The sequence below is a fragment of the Talpa europaea genome, assembly GCF_964194135.1.
Source record: "Talpa europaea genome assembly, chromosome: 6".
Classification (NCBI taxonomy): Eukaryota; Metazoa; Chordata; class Mammalia; order Eulipotyphla; family Talpidae; genus Talpa; species Talpa europaea.
Genome location: NC_140072.1, coordinates 69,938,838 through 69,961,574, shown reverse-complemented (window position 1 = coordinate 69,961,574; position 22,737 = coordinate 69,938,838). Strand labels below are relative to the sequence as shown.

Sequence of the window (22,737 nt, the reverse complement as noted above, 5' to 3'; positions counted from 1 at the left end):
AATATAATATCCACTGGGTTCACTTATATTCTTAAGCTACATTTTAATAAAATCTGAATATAAACAACCTGCAATATCTTGTTGGAACTGCAATTTAGGAACTAGGGAACCAACCTACATACAGCTTAAATATGCATTATATTCTTTTTCTCAGGGTTTGCCATCATCTTATAAATAAAGCTTTTTTTAAATTGGGGTAATACTGATTTACATTGTTGTTTGTGTTTTAAAAGTATAGCATCTCTCCATTCCAACTAGGAATACATCACAGCTGTTTCAATATACTGACAAGTGTCACTCATAAAGGAGAGTCTAAGGGACATTCAGTCTCTTAACTGACTTAGTTGACTATTATTAGGAATAGTCATGATTTATTTAAGCTTTTATTCTGACCTGTGTTTTTCTAGCTTAGTAATCACAGTTGTTTTCATGATTAAAAAGAAATGAACTGAAACAATGTAAAATGGACATTTAGCTAAAACAAAGCTGAGTGGTTGCGGCATGCACGTGGTATCTTGTGTAGACACTTTCTTTTTCTGTTTTCAGCTGTTTTCCAAAAGACTGCTTTACTGACAGACAGACACATCCAAAATAGACAGGATAAAAGGAGTTTTAAATTTCCCAGTGGTGAAATATGGTCCCTTTTATGGCAATTAGTTTGCAGATATACAATGTTCTTTTCCCAAATGATACTGAAATTAAGGGATTTTGTATTCAATTAAAAATTTCTAAAACTATAATTACAATCACAGGAAAGGAGAATATTAACTTCCTTCTGATTGTTATTCTGGATGTTTCAGCAGTGAGTATTAAGGACTGACAAATTTCTAGTTGTAACAAACAAGATAACCCCATTAAAAACTTGTTTCTTCTGCATACTGTCATATCTTAATTGAAATACCTTCCTTTAGTTAAAAAATAAAGTATATCCATCACCACTTCTCATCTAAAAAGACAGATATTTGATATTTTATATCTAAAGGCAGTGGATAAAACTGAATTTCCTGGTAACTTTTTAAAGGAAAAAAACACTTGTTTTCTCTAAATATTCAAAGTGAAGTTTCATGTAGATTTGGCTTTCAAGAATAGATAGCAAAAGACCCAGTTAACAATATTTTTATGTGAAGATACAAAATTAAAACATTTTCTTGATATATATGTATATGTAAGCATAAATATGTATATATGTATATGAACAATGTTATTTATTGTTTACTTATGGATTATAGTTTTTTTTAAAGATTAATTTTATCTATTTATACAAGCACTGGGTACAGTCAGAAGCGCGGGAGGGGGAGAGAATTCACCAGAGCCAGAGCGGGGAGCAGAGCAGGCAGAGTGATGAAATACACTGCTGAGGGGAGCAGCGGGAGGCAGGAGAGGTCTGCGCGCCACGTGGGACCCTCGCCCTGCGGCAGGGGAATCACTGGAGATAGAACCGGTGCTGCTGCAGAGGCTTCAGGCAGCTTTGCAACCCAGCGCTCAACCACTGCACCACCGGGGAGGCCCTATGGATTATAGTTTTTAGGGTGCTGTAGTTGCACTCTGAAATAGACATTCTGTCTAATCTCCTACATCCTAAAATACTCTTTTCAGAGTTAACTACTGAGTCCAAAATACTGTGTATAGAATCTCCCCCTTGGGGAATAATAACTGTCTTTAATCTGTTTTTAATAGTAAAATGTGTGTGTTTACGTATCACATATATTTATTCATTTTAAATTTAGTGACTGGTGATAGTGAGTAAATTCATATTATCCTCTCTACATATTTTACAAGAACATAGATACTAGTCAATTTCTTAAACATGTTCAAAGGCCTAGCACTGGATTTTTTTCTTTCTCTCAAGATACACTTGTTTAGACTTTGACTTTTCTCTTGCCATTTAGCTAAGCATACTATTAATGAAACAGAAGATTGTGACCCATATAGGCCATTTTATATGATATTTCTCCATTTCTGATTTAAAAATTTATATAAGAATTTATACAGAAACTTCTGTCTCCCGTCTATTTTATTTTGATTCTTTACCAAGCAATCTCAACAATTTCCCTAACCTTCAATTATTTCTAAATTATTGAACATTGTCTTCAAACTCGTAATAGTTTTTGTTTTCCTCAATGTAACTTTGCTTCTTCAGCTTGAAACCATTTAAGTATATAAGTAAAACCTTATTATAATATAGTTTATAATAATAAAGCTTTATTATTCTGTTTAGTTGTAAATAATTATGAAAATGAGTCCTTATGAATATTTCTAACTTGCTCCTAATAATTACCCCATGAAGTATGATGCAAGAATAAAAAGCTTGTCCGCTAACAGAACAAGTAAGAGGCAGAGGTACTGGTGTCTCTGTATTGCCATATTTCTAAATATGCAATATAGAAAATCATTTGTGCATTACTGCAGTATGCAATTAATTTTATAATTATATGGAGTGAAAAAGAAAGGTATTCATCAGACAATTACTCAAAAAGACTGACGTTAATAATAAAAAAAAAAATCTTTAGAAATCGATCTAAATCAATAGTAGACATCACAAATATTTAGAGTTTAAGCACTCACTGCTGCTTTTCTTGGTTCCCAAAGTCTGGCCATCTTCTAAAGAGTTTGAACCTACTGAAGAACTATCTTGACTGTCTTGATGGGGGAGCTGCAGAAATCCTTCACTGGAGTCTGAGCGTGTAGGTGTCAATGTTAGAGATTTCTGACGTTCTCGATTGATATCTTTTTTAGACTTTATCAATTTTCTCATTTTTAGAGTAATCCAGTTGCCTCTCCTAATAGAATAATTAAAAAAAATTCTTATTAGTCTAAAATTCAATACATCCCTCAAAAAATTAGTAGGTGTAAAAATTATAAATTGTAACATAACTTTCTTTTATTTAAATAAAAATGAATAAAATTTGGCTATTGGTACCTTCTAGGAGGAGATGGGTCATAAAATTTGTATTGATCCATAATTTTCTCTTCTAATTTCTCTTTTTGTCGTCTTAATTCATTTAACTTATCACTATGAAAATAAAATTGCATTTTAGTACAGATTATATTTTGTACGGTAATAAATGATATTTTGTGACTATGCCCTAAAACATAAACACAGGTATCACAGTTTATAAGTAAGAATTCATTAAGTAGTAACTGTGGTGTATTTTCCATGTTTTTCTGCTCCTTTAAATTTAAAACATACCTAAATAAAAGGATATAGGACTTAGTTTCAATTCTTCAATAGATTTATTTGTCTGAAAAAAATTTTCCATATTACAATCTGATTAAAGATTCTCTCAACAGCTGTAAGCAGATGTTGATTAGTCCCCCATTTTGGATATTTAGTATCTCAATTTTTGGGATGAAGGGTAATTTATTACAGTTTATATAGACAAAATTTTTAAATGTTGGATAGTTTACAATTTACAAATATAATAAAAAATATTGAACCACATCTTTATGCAAATAGGTTTTCTCCTTTACAGCAGATTTAGGCTGAATTCACTTATAGAGAATTATTTCCTGCTTCCAGTAATACATGAATTTATTAATTTCACCACATTTAAGTCTCATTTTATAATCTTAGTAGTACATGTTTTACAGGGAAACATCAAAGATCACAAAACAGTGTAAAATGATCTCTCTTAAAAAAACTGATGACAAGAATACTCCCTTCTTAACATTTAGTGATAATTTACAATGAGGAAGGCAGGAGGTATATAAAGATGAATAATAAGTAGCCCAGTTCTGCTTACAATATAGAAGACATACACATAAATGACCATTATAATCCAATGTAGTACCAAGGTCAAAATAAAAGTACTGTGGAAGTACAATAGGAACCTATAAAAAGAAAAATATTTCTATCCTGGATGACCAGATAAAGATTCATCAAGGAAAAGGCCATATTGTTTTTGTGGACTGCATGTCTCATGAAAACCCCTACTAAACTTTTCTCAGCTCAAGCAATAATCTTTGGAAAGTCCACCTTGCCTGTCCCAGACCAATGAACTCTTTCCCCTATATGTGTTTGTTTCTGTGGTCTTCTACATATACCTTCATTTTAGCAATTATTTTAATTTTCATCCTTATATTAGTAGTTCATTAAGAACAGGATCTATGTATTCTTATGTTAGTATTTTTGTTTATTAGCATAGTTCCTAGAAAGTAAGCATTCAAAAAGAATGTTGAAAATCAAGAAAAATTAGCATTACGTTTCCTGCCATTGGGTAAGGCAATGATAAAACCATGAGTAAAAAGTGAGAGCACAAAATTATTTGGTACCTACATGTACTGTCTTTGTTCAACATGAAAAAGATCCTTGCTTTCCATATTCTGCTCCAATAGTGTTCTGTTCTGTAGCATTAATGTCTGAATCTGATCTAGTAGATGTCGGTTTTCTTCTTCTAAATTTCCTTTAAGTTGGCTTAGCAACTGTTTAAACATAAACATTTATATTTAAAAAAAAAATCAACTTTTACATTTAACATAAATTACCCAAGACACCTGAAAAGTAAAGTTACTTTAAAAAGACTAAGTCTTCTGCTATCTGAGCAATAAAATGCTGCATTTTGATCAGAATATTACCATTAGTAATAATGACAGCTAAGGCACTGCGTTATGTACTGTACAAATATATAGTCCTAATTCTCATAAATACTACTAGACTTAACATATAATAAATTATCCAATTCCAAAAACACTGCTTTCTTCAAAACTATTTAATTTATAGTCTAAAAATCTATAAGCTAGATTCAAATCTTTGGCCTTCTGCTTAGGTAATTATGAAATGTTGACAAGTTAGTTAATTCTCTGAACTTCCACTACATCATCTACAAAATGATATAATTCTCTCAATTCCCCCTTTACCCTAAAGATTGTTGTATAGTAGATGTAAAGTATAAAGTGTCATGTTTATGGTACACAGCAGCTATTTAATAAACCTCATTTCTTCTCTCCCCCACTGTTTTCAAGAAATCTCAAAAATCTGTGTATGGTTTTTGTGGCCCCATCAAGGGAGTCACGCAATCTTGTCAATGGCTTATATAACTGGTAGCTGGGCTGCACTGTTTTACTTTTCTCTGAAGTTAGTAAAAATTGGAAATAGACCTTGGTTAGGCCACACATTCCAGAAGAAGTCAGAAAACCAAAAATTCAACATTTTTTTTCCTAATGTTTATTTATTTATGCGTACAAGAGCTGGGGTACAGGCCAGAGGTGTGGGGGGTGAGAGGATTCACCAGAGACAGAGTTGGGAACAGAACTGGCAGACTGACTGAAATACACTGCTGAGCAGAGCAGTGGGCAAATCAGGAGCGGTCTGCTGCACCATATGGGTTGCTCCCTGGCCAAGGACTGAACTTGGGCTGCAGTGCCTGCAGTAGCTTCACAGTGCTGTGTCTTAACCCCTTGCGCCACCAGGGAGGCCCTTAACATTTCTTGAAAAGTGTATTTTAAAATGCAGATTTCTGGGTCCTAGCATTTGATTTTAGCACAACTAGAATAGATCCCAGAGATAAACAAAACAAAACCAAACAAAACCAAAAAAACTGGCCAACAATAACCCCTCCTCAGGAAACAGAAAAGTATTTTGAAATTTCTCAAAAGATACAGAAAAGCAGAGTAAGGAACCATCTAGATTTAACAACTATCAGTAATGTGCTATGTTTGTTTTATTTATCTACATATTGATAAATGGAAACAGAACTTATGTGATTGATTCATTGCAAAATTTTGAATGCAGTTTTCTTCCTGTACTTACAGCCCCAGCAGTGTGACTTCTCACTCTTATCATCAAGAAGTAGAATTTATTTCTCCTGTTTTTGAATTCAGAATGCCCTGGATGTGATGGTCTTTTAAGCCTAGACTTTAAGAGGGTTCTTTCATTCAGTCTCTTGGAATCATTCTGGGGGATGAAAGGGTGTGTGGAATATAGAAAAGTTATACCAGCTACGACCACCTAATACCAGCCAATCCTCAGTGTATATGCCAGCAAACTACAGATGCAAGAGCACATCCTGCTAAGATTAACTGATCTTGTTGCACACATCAATGCACGGATCATTTACATCTGTTTGCCAACACACAGACTCATGAGCAAAAAAATTTTGACTGTCCTGTTGTTCTGAGGTTCTATGACTGTTACAAAGTATTATTATATCAACAGACAATTGATTAAACACATGCAGAAAAGATGACAAATTTTAAGTGTATAAATAACTGTAACTGATGAATTATCATAAAATGAACACATGTGAAACCAGCCCTCAGCTCAAGAAACATCATATTATTTGTATTCCAGAAATACTTTAATCTTCCCTTCTCACAAAGATTAACTACTATCCTAATCTCTTACAGTATAGGTACATTTTACCGATTCTTCCAAATCACGCTCCTCCAAATACTATTCCTCCAAATCCTAGTCAAGGGTTAACTTAAGTTAAAACAATCAGCCAGCAATAAGCGAGTAGCTAGCATCTTTTCTTATCTCTTCAGAGCAACCTTCCACACCACTAGTGAGACTAGGAACCTTACAAGACCCACCATGGCTGGCTGTCTCATTCCTCAGATCCCCCAATAAATTTCTAAATAGTCTGTTGGTTTGTTATTTGTTCCAAAGTCCACCCTCAGGCTATCTGAGAACTGCCCTTTGACAACTCTCCCTGGCATGGAAACTTTTGGTGCTCTGCTAAGTCAAGTCAAACACTTTCAGTGCAAAGAGGCTGGTTCTCATGGCTTACCTTATGTCTTGGAAAACTACCAGGTATTGGAACTGAGAGGTAGGAAGGGAATGGAATAGAAGTCACAAAATAAAATGCCTCAGACAACCAATAGTTCCCATTTAAAGTTGAGGAGTTTTTCTTTAATAAATTCTCGTCAAGGGCCTTCCCTGGCAGCCTAAGAGTTAAGTCTCAGCACAATCACCCCTATGGCCCGAGTCTGATCCCTGGCCAGGGAGCTAACCCATATATGGTACATATGCCTACACATATGCCTAAAGCATAAATGCTTCAATTCCAAATTCTAAATTTTATTGTTTCCTGGTTAGTTATTTGCCATAGTCCTCATTCCACTATTCTGTTTAAGTTCATTATTCCAACTATATTTCATTTATACTTTTATAAATCCCAGCAGAGTGAATGTTCTATGTTTCCTGAACGTTGTTGGGTAATTAAATATATATCTTTCAAACTAATTTCTTCTATTGATTTATAAACCAAAAGCTGTTAGGTGTTACTTTTCTGATAGCTTATTTCTAATTTCATTTAAGAGTATGCTAAATGCTGGTTTCCTGAATGTTCAATGAAATTTAAGTATTTGGGTGCCTCCTTAGTGGCCTAGGGATTAAGTCTCAGCACTATCACCCCTATGGCCTGAGTTTGATCCCTGGCCAGTGAGCTAACCCACATATGGCACAGCAGACCTCTCCTGTCTCGCCCACTTGCTCCCCTTAGCAATGCATTTCAGTAGATCCACCTGTTCTGCTCCCCACTCTGTCCTTCGTGAATCTGCTCATCCCCCAGACCTCTGGCCTACACCCTAATTCTTCTTTGCATAAATAAATATTTTTTAAAAAGGGAAATTCAAGTATTAAACTATATTCAAACTTTAATGATTTAGGTACCAAGCATAAAATTTATGAATTATCTAAGGCTTTCAGTGTACGTATTTCAAACCCTTTATCACGTATCCAACCATCACTGAAGAGGTAGGGAATATGTTAAAAATAAAACCATATACATCAGGGAAAGCAGATGTATTTCTGCCCCATGCTAATTAAAAATAAAAGTCACACATTTTACAATGGCCTATAAGGTAACGTATCTGACTCATCTCAGCTTTACTTTCCCCTTTGCTCATTCCACTTCAATCACACTGGCTTCCTTGAGTAATCATCAAACACCAGGATTTCCCTGGCCCTAGGAATACTATATTGCTTGTTTGCTCAGAATGTTCTTTTCTTAGATATCTACATAATAATATGCTAATCTCCTTCAAACCTTTGTTAAATGATGCCTAGTTAAATTTTTTTATTCTACACTCCTGGCAGTCCTCATCAACTTTACCCTACTGTTATTACTTGCACATAACTTTTCATCTTGTAACATGCCACAGATTTCAGACTAATTTTTTAAAATAGTTACAGCAATCTAACCCACTTGTTCCAAACTTTTGCCATTCTTCATTAAGAAGCTCAGTCTAGGGCCTCCCCAGTGGTGCAGCGGGTTGAGCGCTGGGTTGCGAAGCTGCCCGACAGCCTCTGCAGTGCTGGTTCGATCCCCGGCTGCTCCCCGGCCACCGGAGGAGGGTCCCACAGGTCATGCAGAACTCTCCTGCTGCCCGCTGCTCCCCTCAGCAGTGTACTTCGGTCCTTCTGCCTGTTCTGCTCCCTGCTCTGGCTCTGGTGAATTCTCTCACCCTCCCGCACTTCTGACTGTACCCAGTGCTTGTATAAAAAATTATAACACATCACCCAAAGCAGTGATAGTGAAGGCAAAAATCAGCAGCTGGGACTACATCAAATTAAAGAGCTTCTGCACAACAAAAGAGACAATAACCAAAACAAAGAGAAACCCCACCGACTGGGAGAACATTTTTGCACACAACACTAATGATAAAGGACTGATCACAAAAATCTGCAAAGAGCTGATGAGACTCAACAACAACAAAGAAAAAAATCCTGTCAAAAAATGGGCAGAAGAGCTAAAAAGAAACTTCTCCAAAGAGGAAATACAAATGGCCGACAGGCACATGAAAAAATGTTCAACATCACTTGTAATCAGGGAAATGCAAATCAAAACTACCATGAGATACCATCTTACACCAGTGAGAATGGCACATATTAAAAAAACTAGCAACAACAAATGTTGGCGAGGATGTGGAGAAAAAGGAACTCTTCTGCACTGTTGGTGGGAGTGCAAACTAGTCCAACCACTATGGAGAGCTGTGTGGAGATTTCTGGACCTACTAAACATAGAGCTTCCATATGATCCAGCAATTCCACTCCTAGGTATTTACCCAAAGGACACAGACACATCAATTCCAAAGAACACCTGCACCCCTATGTTTATAGCAGCACTATTTACAATAGCTAAGCTTTGGAAACAGCCCAAATGCCCAAAAATAGATGACTGGATCAAGAAGATGTGGTACATATACACCATGGAATATTACTCAGCACTCAAAAAAGATAAACACATGCACTTTGCAGCAACATGGATGGCGCTGGAAGGGATCATGCTCAGCGAAATAAGCCAGAAAGAAAAAGAAAAATACCGGATGGTCTCACTCATAGCAGGAATCTAGAAAACTTCAATAAGGGACCAGGAAAATGAATAACTATAAGAAAGTGGAAATCAAAATCAACAAACAACTATGAACCAGAGACACTCTATGGGGGGTGGGGAGGGGAGGGATTGGGGTCAAAATAAGGGGGGTGCAATTGTAATGGGAATATAAAAATAAAATTTATTTAAAAAAAATAAAGAAATCTTAAAAAGAAAAAAGAAAGTTAAAAAAAAAAAGAAGCTCAGTCTATTTCTCTTTTCCCTTAAACTTGGACGGGATATTGACTACCTCAATGAAAAGAATGCAGGGTAAATGCTGCTGTATGACTTCTGTCTGAGGCATGGTCATAAACGCAAAAATAGTTTGTTTCCCACCATGTTGTGAGAATGTCCAAACCAACTCAAGGGGAGAGACCATTATGAATAAAATGCTATCTCCAGCTAAAAACCAGCCTTCAGCTACCAAATATGCACTCAGCCTTTTAAATTTCCAACTGAGGACCCAGCTACAAGGATAGTATACAAACCAACTCCATCATTCCTGTCCAAATTGTGACCCACAGAATCTGTAAGCATAATAAACAGTTTTACACCACTGAGTTTTATGGTAATTTGCTGAGTATGTAACAAAACAATGAAACACTATATAATTCACTCATTGTCATGTTTCCTTCTACCAGAATATAACCTCTACAAGAGAAAAGATTTTCATTTTTGGTTCATTAGCAGTACATAGCAAGTGGTCAGTAAACTTTTTTTTATTAAACATAATATAAATTTACAATACTCAAAGTAACTGGACCTGGCTTAAAATTAATAAGACAATAGGCTGAAATTATGATATTGGTTTTCTCAATTATTTATGAATTTCAATTACTGCTGACCAATTCTTTCAAAAATATCCTGCTAAATACATACTGTTATTTTCATAATATCATTATTTAATTTTCAGACATGTCTTGAGGCCTAGAGGAAAGAAAGAAATGATTAAACTTGTTAAAGCTCACCTCACACTGATTATTTAGTTTGGTGGATGTAATGTCCAACTGCTGGTATTGTTCCTTAAGCTTTGAAAATTCAGCTTCTAATCTTGTTTGTTCCAGTTTGGAGTTATTTAGAAGACTTTTCAAATTTTTATGATCAGTTTGTAAAACTTCAGTCTCTTTTAAAAGCTGTATATATATATGATTCAACCTACAATTAGAAATCATGATTGAGATAGAATTACTCTTAGTAGCTTTAACACAGTGTGAAAATACTATAAATCACATTAAGACATTAAAATATAAAAGAGTCTTTTGTCAGTTCCTGAACTGATCAAGGATCAGTTTCTACTTTGTAAATACTACATTTTTTAAAATTCTGAGCACTTTTCCCTTGAAATCTTTCAGCATTTCAATATGTTGAAAATGTAAACATACTCACAGTCTTATATAAGTATTTTTTAAGGACTAAAAATTAAAAGAGACATGACCAGTCCAGTTTTCGATTTCAAAAAAATTCAGATCTAAATTCCCTGCTGAAATTCAATGAAGATCAGATCAAGAGAACTACTCAAGACAGTATGAACGATCATAGTTTAACAATGTGTCTCTAGGTGCACCAAGATTTACAGGCTTAAATCAAAATTTTAGTTTTCCAAAGTTGTGGAAATCAAACCATAGCCTGATGCACTAATCTCTAAGAAAGAGATCAGTAAACTTTTCTGTAAAGTACCAGCATAAATAACTTAGTTTTTGTGAGCCATATGTAGTCTATAGTGTATTGTTCTTTTTTGTTTCTCCTACCACCTTTGTAAAATGTGAAAATTGTTCTTGGTCCAGGGGCTGCACTAAAAAAAGGTAAAGACTGGATTTGGCCTACTGAGCTGGTCTAGTTTACAAACCTTCAACCTATGGCATCAATACCAGGAACCCACAAAAGAAGTCAAACAAACCAAATGTTTGCCTAGGATGGTATCTGGTTAGAACATTTAATAATTCAACTTATTTTCTGAAGACTTTAAGTCTGTTTACAACAACTGTAAATAACATATTTAAAAAATCAAGACTTGACAAAATTAAGCAGCAAGACCAGAAACATACAGTAAATGTTCCATAAATAGGTTGGAACCATGAATGAAAGCATGCCATGAGTGTGACGTCAATAAAACATACAGATAATTACACAATATACATGGAGATCAAAGATTCCCCTACATATGCTTCATGGGGGGAGGAATGTGAAGATATACAATGTCCTCAATATCATCTCTGATATAAATGCTCAAATGAGCTGATTTTTTTTTAACTGTCCCTCAAAGTTGAGAACATTAATATCAAATGCAATTCATCAAACACAACGCTAAAGCATTCAAGACTACTCCATCTATTTAAGAAACTTTCTTGGTTTATCAATATCTGAGATAATGGAATGGATAAACTACTGGTCTCCTGACAAGTTTTCATAAAAATCTTTTTTTTTGATTAAAGCTCTCTCAGGTTCTAATTAAAGCTTCTTCTTCCTTATGATACAGAGTGCATGAAAGCTAGGCAAGAACAGACATGAGGGGGCCTCCCTGGTGGCGCAAGGGGTTAAGAAGCAATCTATGAAGCTATCCGCAGCCACTGCAGCACGAGTTCAATACCCGGCCAGGGAGGTGAACCACATGGCGCAGCAGACCTCTTCTCACTCACATGCTGCTCCTCTCAGCAGTGTATTTCGGTCAATCTGCCTGTTCTGTTTCCAACTCTATCTCTGGTGAATCCTCTCACCCCCCCACACCTCTGGCCTGTACATCTTTAAAACAAAAAACCAAAAAAACAACAAAAAAGAACAAATGTGAGACAGAAAACATTCGATTAGGACTGTTCCTCCCTTGCAAGACTATGGGATCTTCTGATTTAAGCTCATCATGTTCAATTTCTCCTTATCTATTAGGTTTAGTTCTTCCTTTGGATGCTCCTCAGTAATATATGCAACTTGATTGCTAAAAGGCCTAACAACCAAGTTCATGATCTATCCCAAGTTTGCTATGAATCCCCAAAATGGGAAAAGATTAGACTCATGTTAGGATTTCCACAGTAAGTACATTCTCCAATGTTAAGTATGTAATAAAAACAATCCCCTTCTTACATAACTTATCACAATTTGGTTTTCTAGCACATGTCCCTATGGTGCAAACAACCCCTTCTTGATTACAGCTTGGGGTTGATTTCATTGAAGTTCAACTCCTCCAGAACTAAATTTCTTTTTTTCTTTAAAAAAGATTTATTTTATTTATTTACACATACAAGAGCTAGTATGTAGGCCAGACGTGTGGGGGTGAGGAGGTGAGAGGATTCGCCAGAGACAGAGTGGGAAGTACAATAGGAGGACTGACTGAAATACATTGCTGAGGGGAGGCAAGACAGGAGAGGCCTGCTGCACCATGTGGGTTAGCTCCCTGGCCAGAGCTCAGTGGAGGCGGATAGCTTCACAGTGCTGACACTTAACCCCCTGAGCCGACAGGGAGGTCCCAAAACTAAATTTCTATATAGTTTTAATGATTACTAAATTTAGAACTACCAAGTATGAAAATAAAAATGACTAGATTAGGGATATTTTGGTAAGGAAAAGAAATAGAAATTTAATTCTAAAAGCATTCCAAGGGCATTTCAGCAGTGTAAATATTTATGGGTGGAATTTTTCAAAGGTTTCTAAACTTCTCAAAGGTTTCTAAAAGTTTTGAAAATGTACCCTATGCAAGCAGGCTGTTTACCAGTTGACAAGTAATGGTTTTCTTGACTTCAAAATAAAAAGTAATTTCCCCATGGCAGTATGAGACCATTAATACCTAAGCCAGTTAAAATTTTCTTTAAAAGTACAAAATCAATTAGATATGAAATTGTAAGGTTGCTAACTTACAGCAACTTCAAAAGACAAGAATTAGACATGTGACAAACATAAAGTGAGAAAGACAATGAATCAGGTTTCATTACATGCTGTCTATAATAAGGTACATAAATGTTATTATGTTACAGAAATTTTGCATATGACTTAAAAACTTAATTAGTTGAATAAATCAAGAAAGAAACAATAATAGAGAGCTAGGTTTTTGTCACAGCTATTCTATATAAATAGCTACATTATTTTGTTGGTTAATATACTTACAACTATGGGACCTTTAAAAATTCTGTTACAGGTGGCACTACGAAGGGGCAGTCAGTGTACACTTTGGATATAACGAATAATAGAAACCTAAAATATATAAACATTTATTACCTGTCATTTTCACCACAAAGTTTCTTGTATTCTGCAGCTACAGTCTCATGGTTTTTGTTTTCAAGTAGCATTTTTTCCTGTTCTACTTTCAATGTTTTTTCCAAATCTTCCAATTGTCCTTTCTGTCTCAGTAACTGATTGTACCTAGAAAAAAGTTAGGTGTTTGGTTTATAATGTTTTCTTAGTGGAAAAAAAAACTTTTTAGAAATGAAGGAAATGAGTAATTTATTAATAAGTATCATATACAAGGTATGTTTATATACATTTCCTAGATAGCTTAGGTATGTTCAACACATGACATTTTTATATTACCCAAAGAAAATTGGTTTTAAATTAACAGTGAAAGAAAATATTACCGGTCTTCGAGGTCTTTATGTTCCACCTCAAGATTTTTGTGAGCAGACTTCAGAGTTCCATGTTTAGCAATAAGAGATTCATACTCTGAAGCCTGTCGTTCATGGAGAAGTTCCAGCTTTTCATGATCTTTGAGCAGAGAATCATAGAGTAATTTCAGGTCTTCTCGCTCTTTAATCAGAGTTTCATTTTCATTTTCTAATGAAGACTGCTGGATTAGGAGTTGGGCATTTTGGTTCATAAGTGAGGTACTTTGGGAATTAAGAGTGGAATTTTCAACCTGTAGGAATGCATGTAGTTATCAAGATTTTGAAAAAATAGCTAGGTTGTTTTTATAAAATAAAAGATTACATTAAATTTTTAGGAAGCTCTAAATGAATCACAGTAGGTATAGTCATATCATACTGAGAAAATTTGAATTTTAGCATCACAAAGAATATGGCTACCATTTCATTTTGGTATATGTTATGATATACACGTGACATACTTTAAAAGATACATATCAAGTATATGTTTTAAGCTGAATTACTTTAAATGAAGGTGGTTAGGAACAATTTGCATTCCAGTCATGAAAAAGTACAGAATTTAAAATGCTAGTTTACCACTTTCTAGAAGTGGAGAAATAACAGAAAAATTATTTTTGAAAATTCAGTTGGAAATTTTCTTAAATTTAAATTGAATTCATTATTTGCTTTACTAATTGGAAAAGAGTTCAGAAAACTTTCAGATTGAGTGAGGGAATGTCTTTCCTTCTGCTCTTCAAGAGGTTTCAAAAAGTTCTATTTCCCCCAACCAAACTATTTTACTTGAAAAGACAATGGCAGTCTAAAGTACCAGTGTAAATAGATAGACCCTTTGAAATAAGGGCAAATCTGAGGACAAAATGTTCAAAATGTTATGTTGTTTTCCAATAACTTAACTGAAAAGAAAGCTGTGCAAATGAAATCAGAAATACTATACTACAACCTTACTCCAGAGCAAAGATTTCTGCTTGAATTACAATCAATTTGTTGAAATGGGTGAAAGGCCGTAACAAAAATATAAATAAAATTATTTTATTTATTTCTTGAGTGAATTTATCAATTAATATTTAGAGACTCTGATACATAAAAAATGCTATCTGAAAGCCTTACATAGCATTAAATAGAAATATTTAAATTTATTTTCAATATTGCTAAGTTCACTAAGAAATATGTTACCATGTACAGGTACCCTTATTTTAATAGTATGTTTCAAGAGTTTGGTTGGATAGTCCCAAAATATTACATTACAACCTGGAGTTTGGCATTCTGTGTTTGAAGAGTAGTATTCTGTTCCTGTAATGACACTGTCTGCCTCTGAAGTGCAAGAATTTGAGCCTGCAAATTATTGTTCTGTGTCTCAAGCTGTTTCAGTTGAGTTTTCAATGCTTGTTTCTCTGCTTGCAGTGTAGCATTCTTCATAAAGAAAACACATTGTTAAAATTAAAGGCAATATCAAACAAACTTCTATTTAACAGATAATGAAATCTTGCATTAGAATTTATTACTATTATAATCCCAAAAAAATCCCAATAATCTTAGAAAACAATAAAGCATTACCCTCTATCCCACACTGTAAACAATTCTTAGGATAATTTATATCCTAATGAAAACAGTAACACTAAAATCTTAATATACCATTGTGTTTATGTCCTCTCTGCTTCATAATGTCTGAAAAATAAGACATTCCACCTCAAATATATTTATTAACATAAGAAACTAAAATGAGATGCCCAGCTATATGGCCCAAAAGTACACAGAGGGCCCATAATGAGTGGGGCTGTGTCCAAAGGTGCATGCATTTTCTAATAGTGCAAGGCAAATATATTTAATGAAGGAAAGTGGTGGCCCCAGTGGTAGGAGGAAAACTAAGTATTTTATAAACAATATTTGGAGAGAACCAAGAATCATCTTAACCACCTGTTTAAAAATTTAGTTCATAATAGATATGATGTTACATATTTTCTTTAGTGATTTTTTTTTCATGGTATAAAACACTTTCATCTATAAGACTTCTGGAGCAAATCCAAATAAACATACCATTTTCAATTTTTCTAATACATATGGCCACATTTCGACTAATAATTAAGTGGTTTAATCACCATGTAAATCATAGATCATTATATTTAATGTGATAGATATCAAAGTATTTGTCATGGATATTATTTTGCAGGGATGATTCCTGACTAACATCTCATAAAAAGAATTAGCATCAAAAGTATAAAGGACACAGCTAGAAAACAAATAAAACTTTGATAAAAGGTCAAAATTTGTATAAATATTTGCATTATGCATAAAAAGTTACAACTAAATCACAATACTTCATTTATATTGTATCACCATTAGGGGAAAGATAACATTCCTTTATAGGCTTTCACATTATATACAGTACACGTCATTGTATTAAAAAAGTCAATTTCAAACCCACAGCTAACATTATCCTTAATGGTGAAAACCTGAAAGCCTTCCCATTAAGATCTGGAATAAGACAAGATGTTCACTCCCACCAGTGCTTTTCAATATAGTAGTGGAATTCCTACTTAGGGCAAGTAAGCACGAGAAAGACATAAAAAGAATCCAAATAGGGAAAGAAGAAGTGAAACTATCATTATATGTAGATGATATTATATAGAGAGAATCCTAAAAAATCCACAAAAAACCTAATTAAAACAATAAAACCAGTTTAGTAATGCAGCAGGTTACAAAAATCAATACACAAAAATCAGTAGCCTTCCTGTGCAAACCATCAATCTCAAGAAGAAGAAATTAAGAAAACCATACCTTTTACAATGATACCCCCCAAAATTAAACACCTAACAAAGGAGGTGAAAGACCTATACAAGGAAAACTACAAAACACTGTTAAGAGAAAGAGAAGACACAAAGAAATGGAAAAATATTCTGTGCACATTGGATAGGGAGAATTAACATTATCAAAATGGCCATCCTGCCAAAAGCAATTTACAGACTCACTGCAATTCCAATTAAAATGTCAAGGCATTCTTCTAAGAAAGAGAACAAGTATGATTGAAATTCACATGAAACCATAAAAACCTCTGAAGAGTGAAAGCTCTCCTGACTAAAAGGGAGAAAGATGAAGGTATTATATTTCAACACTTGAAACAATACTACAAAGCCATGTTGTCAAAATGGCATGGGTTTGTCTTTTTTGATCTTTGCATAACATCAGGAAAAAAACAAGTATGAGGTTAGCAAATATACTAGCAATTACACAAAAATTACCAGTCTACGCAACTTTATAAACCTATTCTTTAAAAACACTAAAATAATGATAACGGAGTAATTTTTTCAATGGAAACATCAATTCAATGGGAAAAAGCAATTTATCTAACAGAACTTTACATGCTAGTCAAGTTTATTAAAATGTAAATATTAATCCAGGTGATACACACATATATCATCAAATAACTAAAAATAAGTACTGATATATGGCCAATAAATATGTAAAGATGTAAAATACCTTGCTAATAATTTGAAACTTGCAAATCGAAATACTGTCTCCTCTAACTTTATGACAAAAACTAAAAGGCTGGTTAACACCCAATGTTAATCTGAAAAAACAGGTCTTAGTGGATTTAATATAGAATAACATAATGATAGCAAAATCAAACACACACATAAATTAATGATTAATTATATTAAGATAGAAGATAATTAATATAATGATTAATGATATCAAAATCAAACACACACATATATACATGCTAAAATATGCTCCAAGATAACAAAAAATGTATTTAAGAATATTGTATAGTATGATCCCACATTTGTAAATTTGTGAAAGAGAGAAACTTCCATACACAGATAAGTAAATGACTGACTTTTCGGAGTATAACAATCCCTATTGGAGTGAGAAAGTAGGAATATTGTAAAATATTAATTTTTGGCTTTATGGCTTAAAGTTCTTAAGAAATATTTAACTGAAAAACAGTAACAAAAATCAGTTATTTTACTTGTTTGCATGCAACAACTTCATTCACCTTTGAAGGATAAATGCTTACTGAATTCACTTGATAATTGTTTACTGTAAAATACTTATTTTTTAAAATGATTTATTTTTGGGCCTCCCTGGTGGCGCAGGCGGTTGAGGGCAGTGCTGTGAAGCTGTCCGCAGCCTCTGCAGTACCGGTTCCATCCCAGCCGGCCTTGTTGCAACCCACATGGCAAGCAGACCTCTCCTGTCTCACCTGCTGCTGCTCCCCTCAGCAGTGTATTTCATCAGTCTGCCTGTTCTGTTCCCAACTCTGTCTCTGGTGAATCCTCTCACCCTCCCGCGCATCTGGCCTGTACCCCGGTTCTTGTATAAATAAAAAATAAATCTTAAAAAAAAAAATAAAAAGATTTATTTTTATTTATGCACACAAGAACTGGGGGTAGGCCAGAGATGCAGTGGGTGAGAGGATTTTCCAGAGACAGAGGGGGAGCAGAAAAGGCAGATCTACTGAAATACACTGTAGGTGAGAGAGGAGAGGTGTGCTACACCATGTAGGTTAGCTCCCTGACTGGGGATCGAACTCATGCCACAGTGGCTGGTGACAGCTTAATAGCGCTGAGATTTGAACCCCCTGCACCACCAAGGAGGCCATAAAATACTTATTGAACTCACTCAACAAATATTTACTGTCTGCTATCTACTAGTCATTATTCTATACATTGAAGGCACAGTGAGAAAAAAACAAAGACAAGTTAATGTGCTTTCAAAGCCCTTTTCTTCCTTCAGTAGACAACAAATAAATGAATAAAAAATGTATTTTTTTATTTATTACAAAGAAATTAGACAGTGGTGTGAAGGTAAATGGTTCAGATTGGGGAAAGCTACTTTACTAAGTAAAAAGGTTGGGAAAGACCTCTTTTTTATTTTTTAAGATTTATTTATTTTTTTAGATTATTTATTTTTTAATTTATACAATAGCTGGGGTACAGGCCAGAGGCGTAGGTGAGAGGATTCACCAGAGACAGAGAGGGAAGCAGAACAAGCAGATGGACCGAAATACACTGCTGAGGGGAGCAGCGGGCGCGACAGGAGAGGTCTGCCGCACTATGTGGGTTTCTCCCTGGCTGGCTGGAAATCGAACCCACACTACAGAGGCTGAGGACAGCTTCACAGCGCTGCGCTCAACCCGCTGTGCCACTGGGGAGGCCCTGGGAAAGACCTCTTGCAGGAGACATGTGCTATTAGGAAATCATGCCAAGTGAAGTCAGCTGCGTGTTCCACACAGAGAAATATGTAGTTCATACCCTGTGGTACGGACAAACAGAAAAAGGCCAATGTGACTAGAATTAATTTACTCAGTATCTGCCAGGTATTGTTTTATGTTTTCCACATATTAACAGATATTATCCCCAAATTAATAAACATACCTAGGTGAGTATGGAAGAGTGGTATGGTATAAGGTCAAAGATACAGACAAGGAAAAGTCAGGAAGAATCTTACAGGATACAGAGTAAACAAAATGGGATTTTATTGTAATTGAAATGGGGAGCCAATAAAAAATTTTAAATGACATAATTTGGATAATGTTTAAAAAAATAACTGTTTACTGCATTTAGAAAAGAATTGGGGCACCGAAGCAGCAGATGTAAGGAAGACACTGTAATCATCCAGATTAGAGATGGTATTATCTTAGACTAGAATACTAGAAGCTAACATGGAGAAAGGTAGGAGGGCTTGGGTTACATTTTCAAGAGCTGACAAAAGCTTACAGATGGACTTATAGAAGGGTGACGGGGCAAAATACACTGTTATTAGTCTCCAGTCTCTTATATTATAAAATAAATCTTCAAAGTATAAACTGGACACAAATTACATAAAATTTGAGTTATCTAATGGTCCTTTATTTTTAAAAAACCTTATTCTTATGGGCCTCCCCTCCCAGGCGGTTGAGTGCCGCACTGTGAAGTTGTCCGCAGCCTCGGCAGCACCGGTTCAATCCCGGCCGGCGGGCGAGGGTCCCACATGACGCAGCAGACCTCTCTTGGCTCACCCACTGCTCCCCTCAGCAGTGTGTTTCATCAGTCTGCCTGTTCTGTTCCCTGCTCTGTCTCTGGTGAATCCTTTCACCCTCCCGTGCCTCTGGCCTATACCCCGGTTCTTGTATAAATAAATAAATAAATAAATCTTTAAAAAATATATAAAAAAATAAACTTACTCTTATGAAAATATCAAAATACTTACATTTCTTTCTACTTCAATTAATCTGTCTTTAACTTTCAGAAGTTCTCTAGTTGTTTCCTGACTTTCTCGTTCCCATTTGTTATCTTCACCAGATGTTGGAGGAGAGCTCTGTACCATTCTTTCTTCATCTTGTCTCTGTTTGAGAGCTTCGTAATTCTTTTTCACCTAAAATTTTATTTAAAATATTTTATTTGGAATAAAAAGAATGAGCAAAATTTTATTTCTTGCAATTAATTGTACTCTGCACTGGTCTGGAAAATGTGAGAAAATCCATTTAAAAATGTGATAAACAATATACACAATTATCATTACTAATACATGATCACAGGTTATACTTTGCACAATGCACATCCTCTCCTCCTAGAAATATTAAATATACTCTACTTTTGTGTGATGCTCCTAGTCATGCGCCTAATAATATATTCTGTAATTTCAGATGCGACTGTTTATTAAGAAAAACCCTTAAAGAACAGATTAACTGGACATAAACCTATTACTAATATTAACCTATACTAAATATTAACCTAGTACTATAGACCTATTACTAAAAACTAATTCTTTTTAGAGCTATCTACAGCAGATTAGAAATGTCAGAAATACCCATGTAAAGAGCAGATTAAGATCTGACACATATCTACATGAAAAGATACCTAAACCAAAGTTGAGGAGCAACTATATGATATGTTGCCCAGAATGAGCTATGTTATAGAGTGCACAATCCATGAATATATTTTCATGGTGCAATTACAACCAAATTCTAGTTTAGGAAAGTCAACTCAAAACTAACGATTTTGTTATGTTAATAACTAAAACTGCTAAAAAGCTGAATTGCTTTTTTTTTTTTAAAAGATTTATTTATTTATTTTATTTATACAAGCGCTGGGTACAGTCAGAAGCGCGGGAGGGTGAGAGAATTCACCAGAGCCAGAGCAGGGAGCAGAGCAGGCAGAAGGACCGAAGTACACTGCTGAGGGGAGCAGCGGGCGGCAGGAGAGGTCTGCGCCATGTGGGACCCTCCTCTGGTGGCGAGGGAGCAGCCGGGGATCGAACCGGCGCTGCAGAGGCTGCGGGCAGCTTCGCAACCCAGCGCTCAACCGCTGCGCCACCGGGGAGGCCCGCTCTCTTCATTTTTAATTATTACTATATATTTATCCTGAATTGCCATTTATCCCAAGAGACATTTATCATAAATTTCTTAATTAACCTCAAGCTTTATATTAAGGGACAGATATAAATGTTTAAAATAATTCAACGTCTAATGCAAGCCTTAAGAAAGCTTATGACTCAACAATAAACTTCGCTACTATTGACTTAGAATATAACTTAAAGTTTGGCAAGTGATCAAATAGCTATTCAGAGATTCTGATTTTCTGGTTTGTTTTTACTTTTAACACCCTAATAATAAATATGGGCTGATATCATTTCCAATCTCTTATTTTTCATTAATTTCTCATAGGATCTTTCTTTCTGACTTAGAAAGACATATACTGTTTAAAAAAAGGGAACTGAGAATAAAACTCAAAGCTTCTCATTTTTAGTCTACTGTTCTTACAACTAAACTTCAAAAATAGTTCCTTTACCTTACCTACAGTAATCAGTTTCTAATTTATGTTCACACCAAAAATGAAAAAAACTGAATTAAGATAAAATAACCATTGTGACAGAGCAATTTAGTTATTTTAAAATTATCAACTAAAATCAAAGGTAATTTAGTTTAAAATATAATCGATTATTAACTCAAAATTTCAGTGGTTCCTCAAAGTAATATAACAAGGATATAATTTATTGAAATAAAATGCAGACTTTATTCTTTCAATGAAATTATTTTTTTAAAGTAACACTGATTTATAAAAATATAGATTTTTTAAAAAAAAGATTTATCTTTATTTATTTATGCACGCAAGAACTGGGATGTAGACCAGAGGTGTGGGGGGTGAGAGGATTTACCAGAGACAGAGTGGGGAGGAGAAAAGTTTGATCTACTGAAATAGACTGCTGAGGGGAGCAGTGGCCAAGACAGGAGAGGTCTGCTGCACCATGTAGGTTAGTTCTCTGGCCGGGGATCCAATTCATGCTGCAATAGCTCAAGATAGCTTAATAGCGCTGAAACTACAACCTCTGCATCACCACGGAGGCCCCTGGTATAGATTTAAGAGTAATTTGATGATGTTGAAAATGGTACACACCCACATAGCCCACATATCAAGATGACAATTTCCATTACTCTAGAAAGATTACTGCTCACCAGACATCCATTGTTGTGATTTAGTCTGCCTATTATAAAATTTCATATAAATGAAATTTGTATGTTATCATGTATGTGTGTATGGTTATTTCCTGAGTATATTTCTAAGCCTCAGCCATGCTGTTGAGTGCATTAATTTTGTTATTTACAGTGCTTAATAATTTTCTATTATATAGATACACCAAAAATTGTATATTTAATTACCAAGTGGTGCTCACTAGGTTGTTTCCAGGTTTTATTATTAGTATGAAAAAAGTAATTGTAAGAATTACTCTATTTTTTGGGGGGGCCCTCCCCTGGTGGTGCAGCGGTTGAACGCTGGGCTGCGAGGCTGCCCGCAGCCTCTGCAGCGCCGGTTTGTTCCCTGGCCGCCGGCGAGGGTCCCACCAAAAAAAAAAAAATAAGA

The 22,737-nt window shown here is 34.9% G+C and overlaps 1 protein-coding gene across 5 annotated transcripts in view; it reads right to left on the bottom strand.

The window, feature by feature from the left end:
* CCDC88A (coiled-coil domain containing 88A) overlaps positions 1 to 22,737 on the bottom strand; it is a gene marked incomplete at both ends in the record, with an annotated part of 140,646 nt that overhangs the window by 20,624 nt on the left and 97,285 nt on the right. For all 5 annotated transcript variants that reach the window (XM_084235087.1, XM_084235089.1, XM_084235088.1 and 2 more), the window contains 8 exons: positions 2,566 to 2,780; positions 2,921 to 3,013; positions 4,277 to 4,422; positions 10,283 to 10,469; positions 13,518 to 13,661; positions 13,874 to 14,151; positions 15,146 to 15,307; positions 20,087 to 20,251. In XM_084235087.1, coding sequence (XP_084091213.1) covers positions 2,566 to 2,780; positions 2,921 to 3,013; positions 4,277 to 4,422; positions 10,283 to 10,469; positions 13,518 to 13,661; positions 13,874 to 14,151; positions 15,146 to 15,307; positions 20,087 to 20,251 — 1,390 coding nt within the window. The remainder of the gene's footprint in view (positions 1 to 2,565; positions 2,781 to 2,920; positions 3,014 to 4,276; positions 4,423 to 10,282; positions 10,470 to 13,517; positions 13,662 to 13,873; positions 14,152 to 15,145; positions 15,308 to 20,086; positions 20,252 to 22,737) is intronic.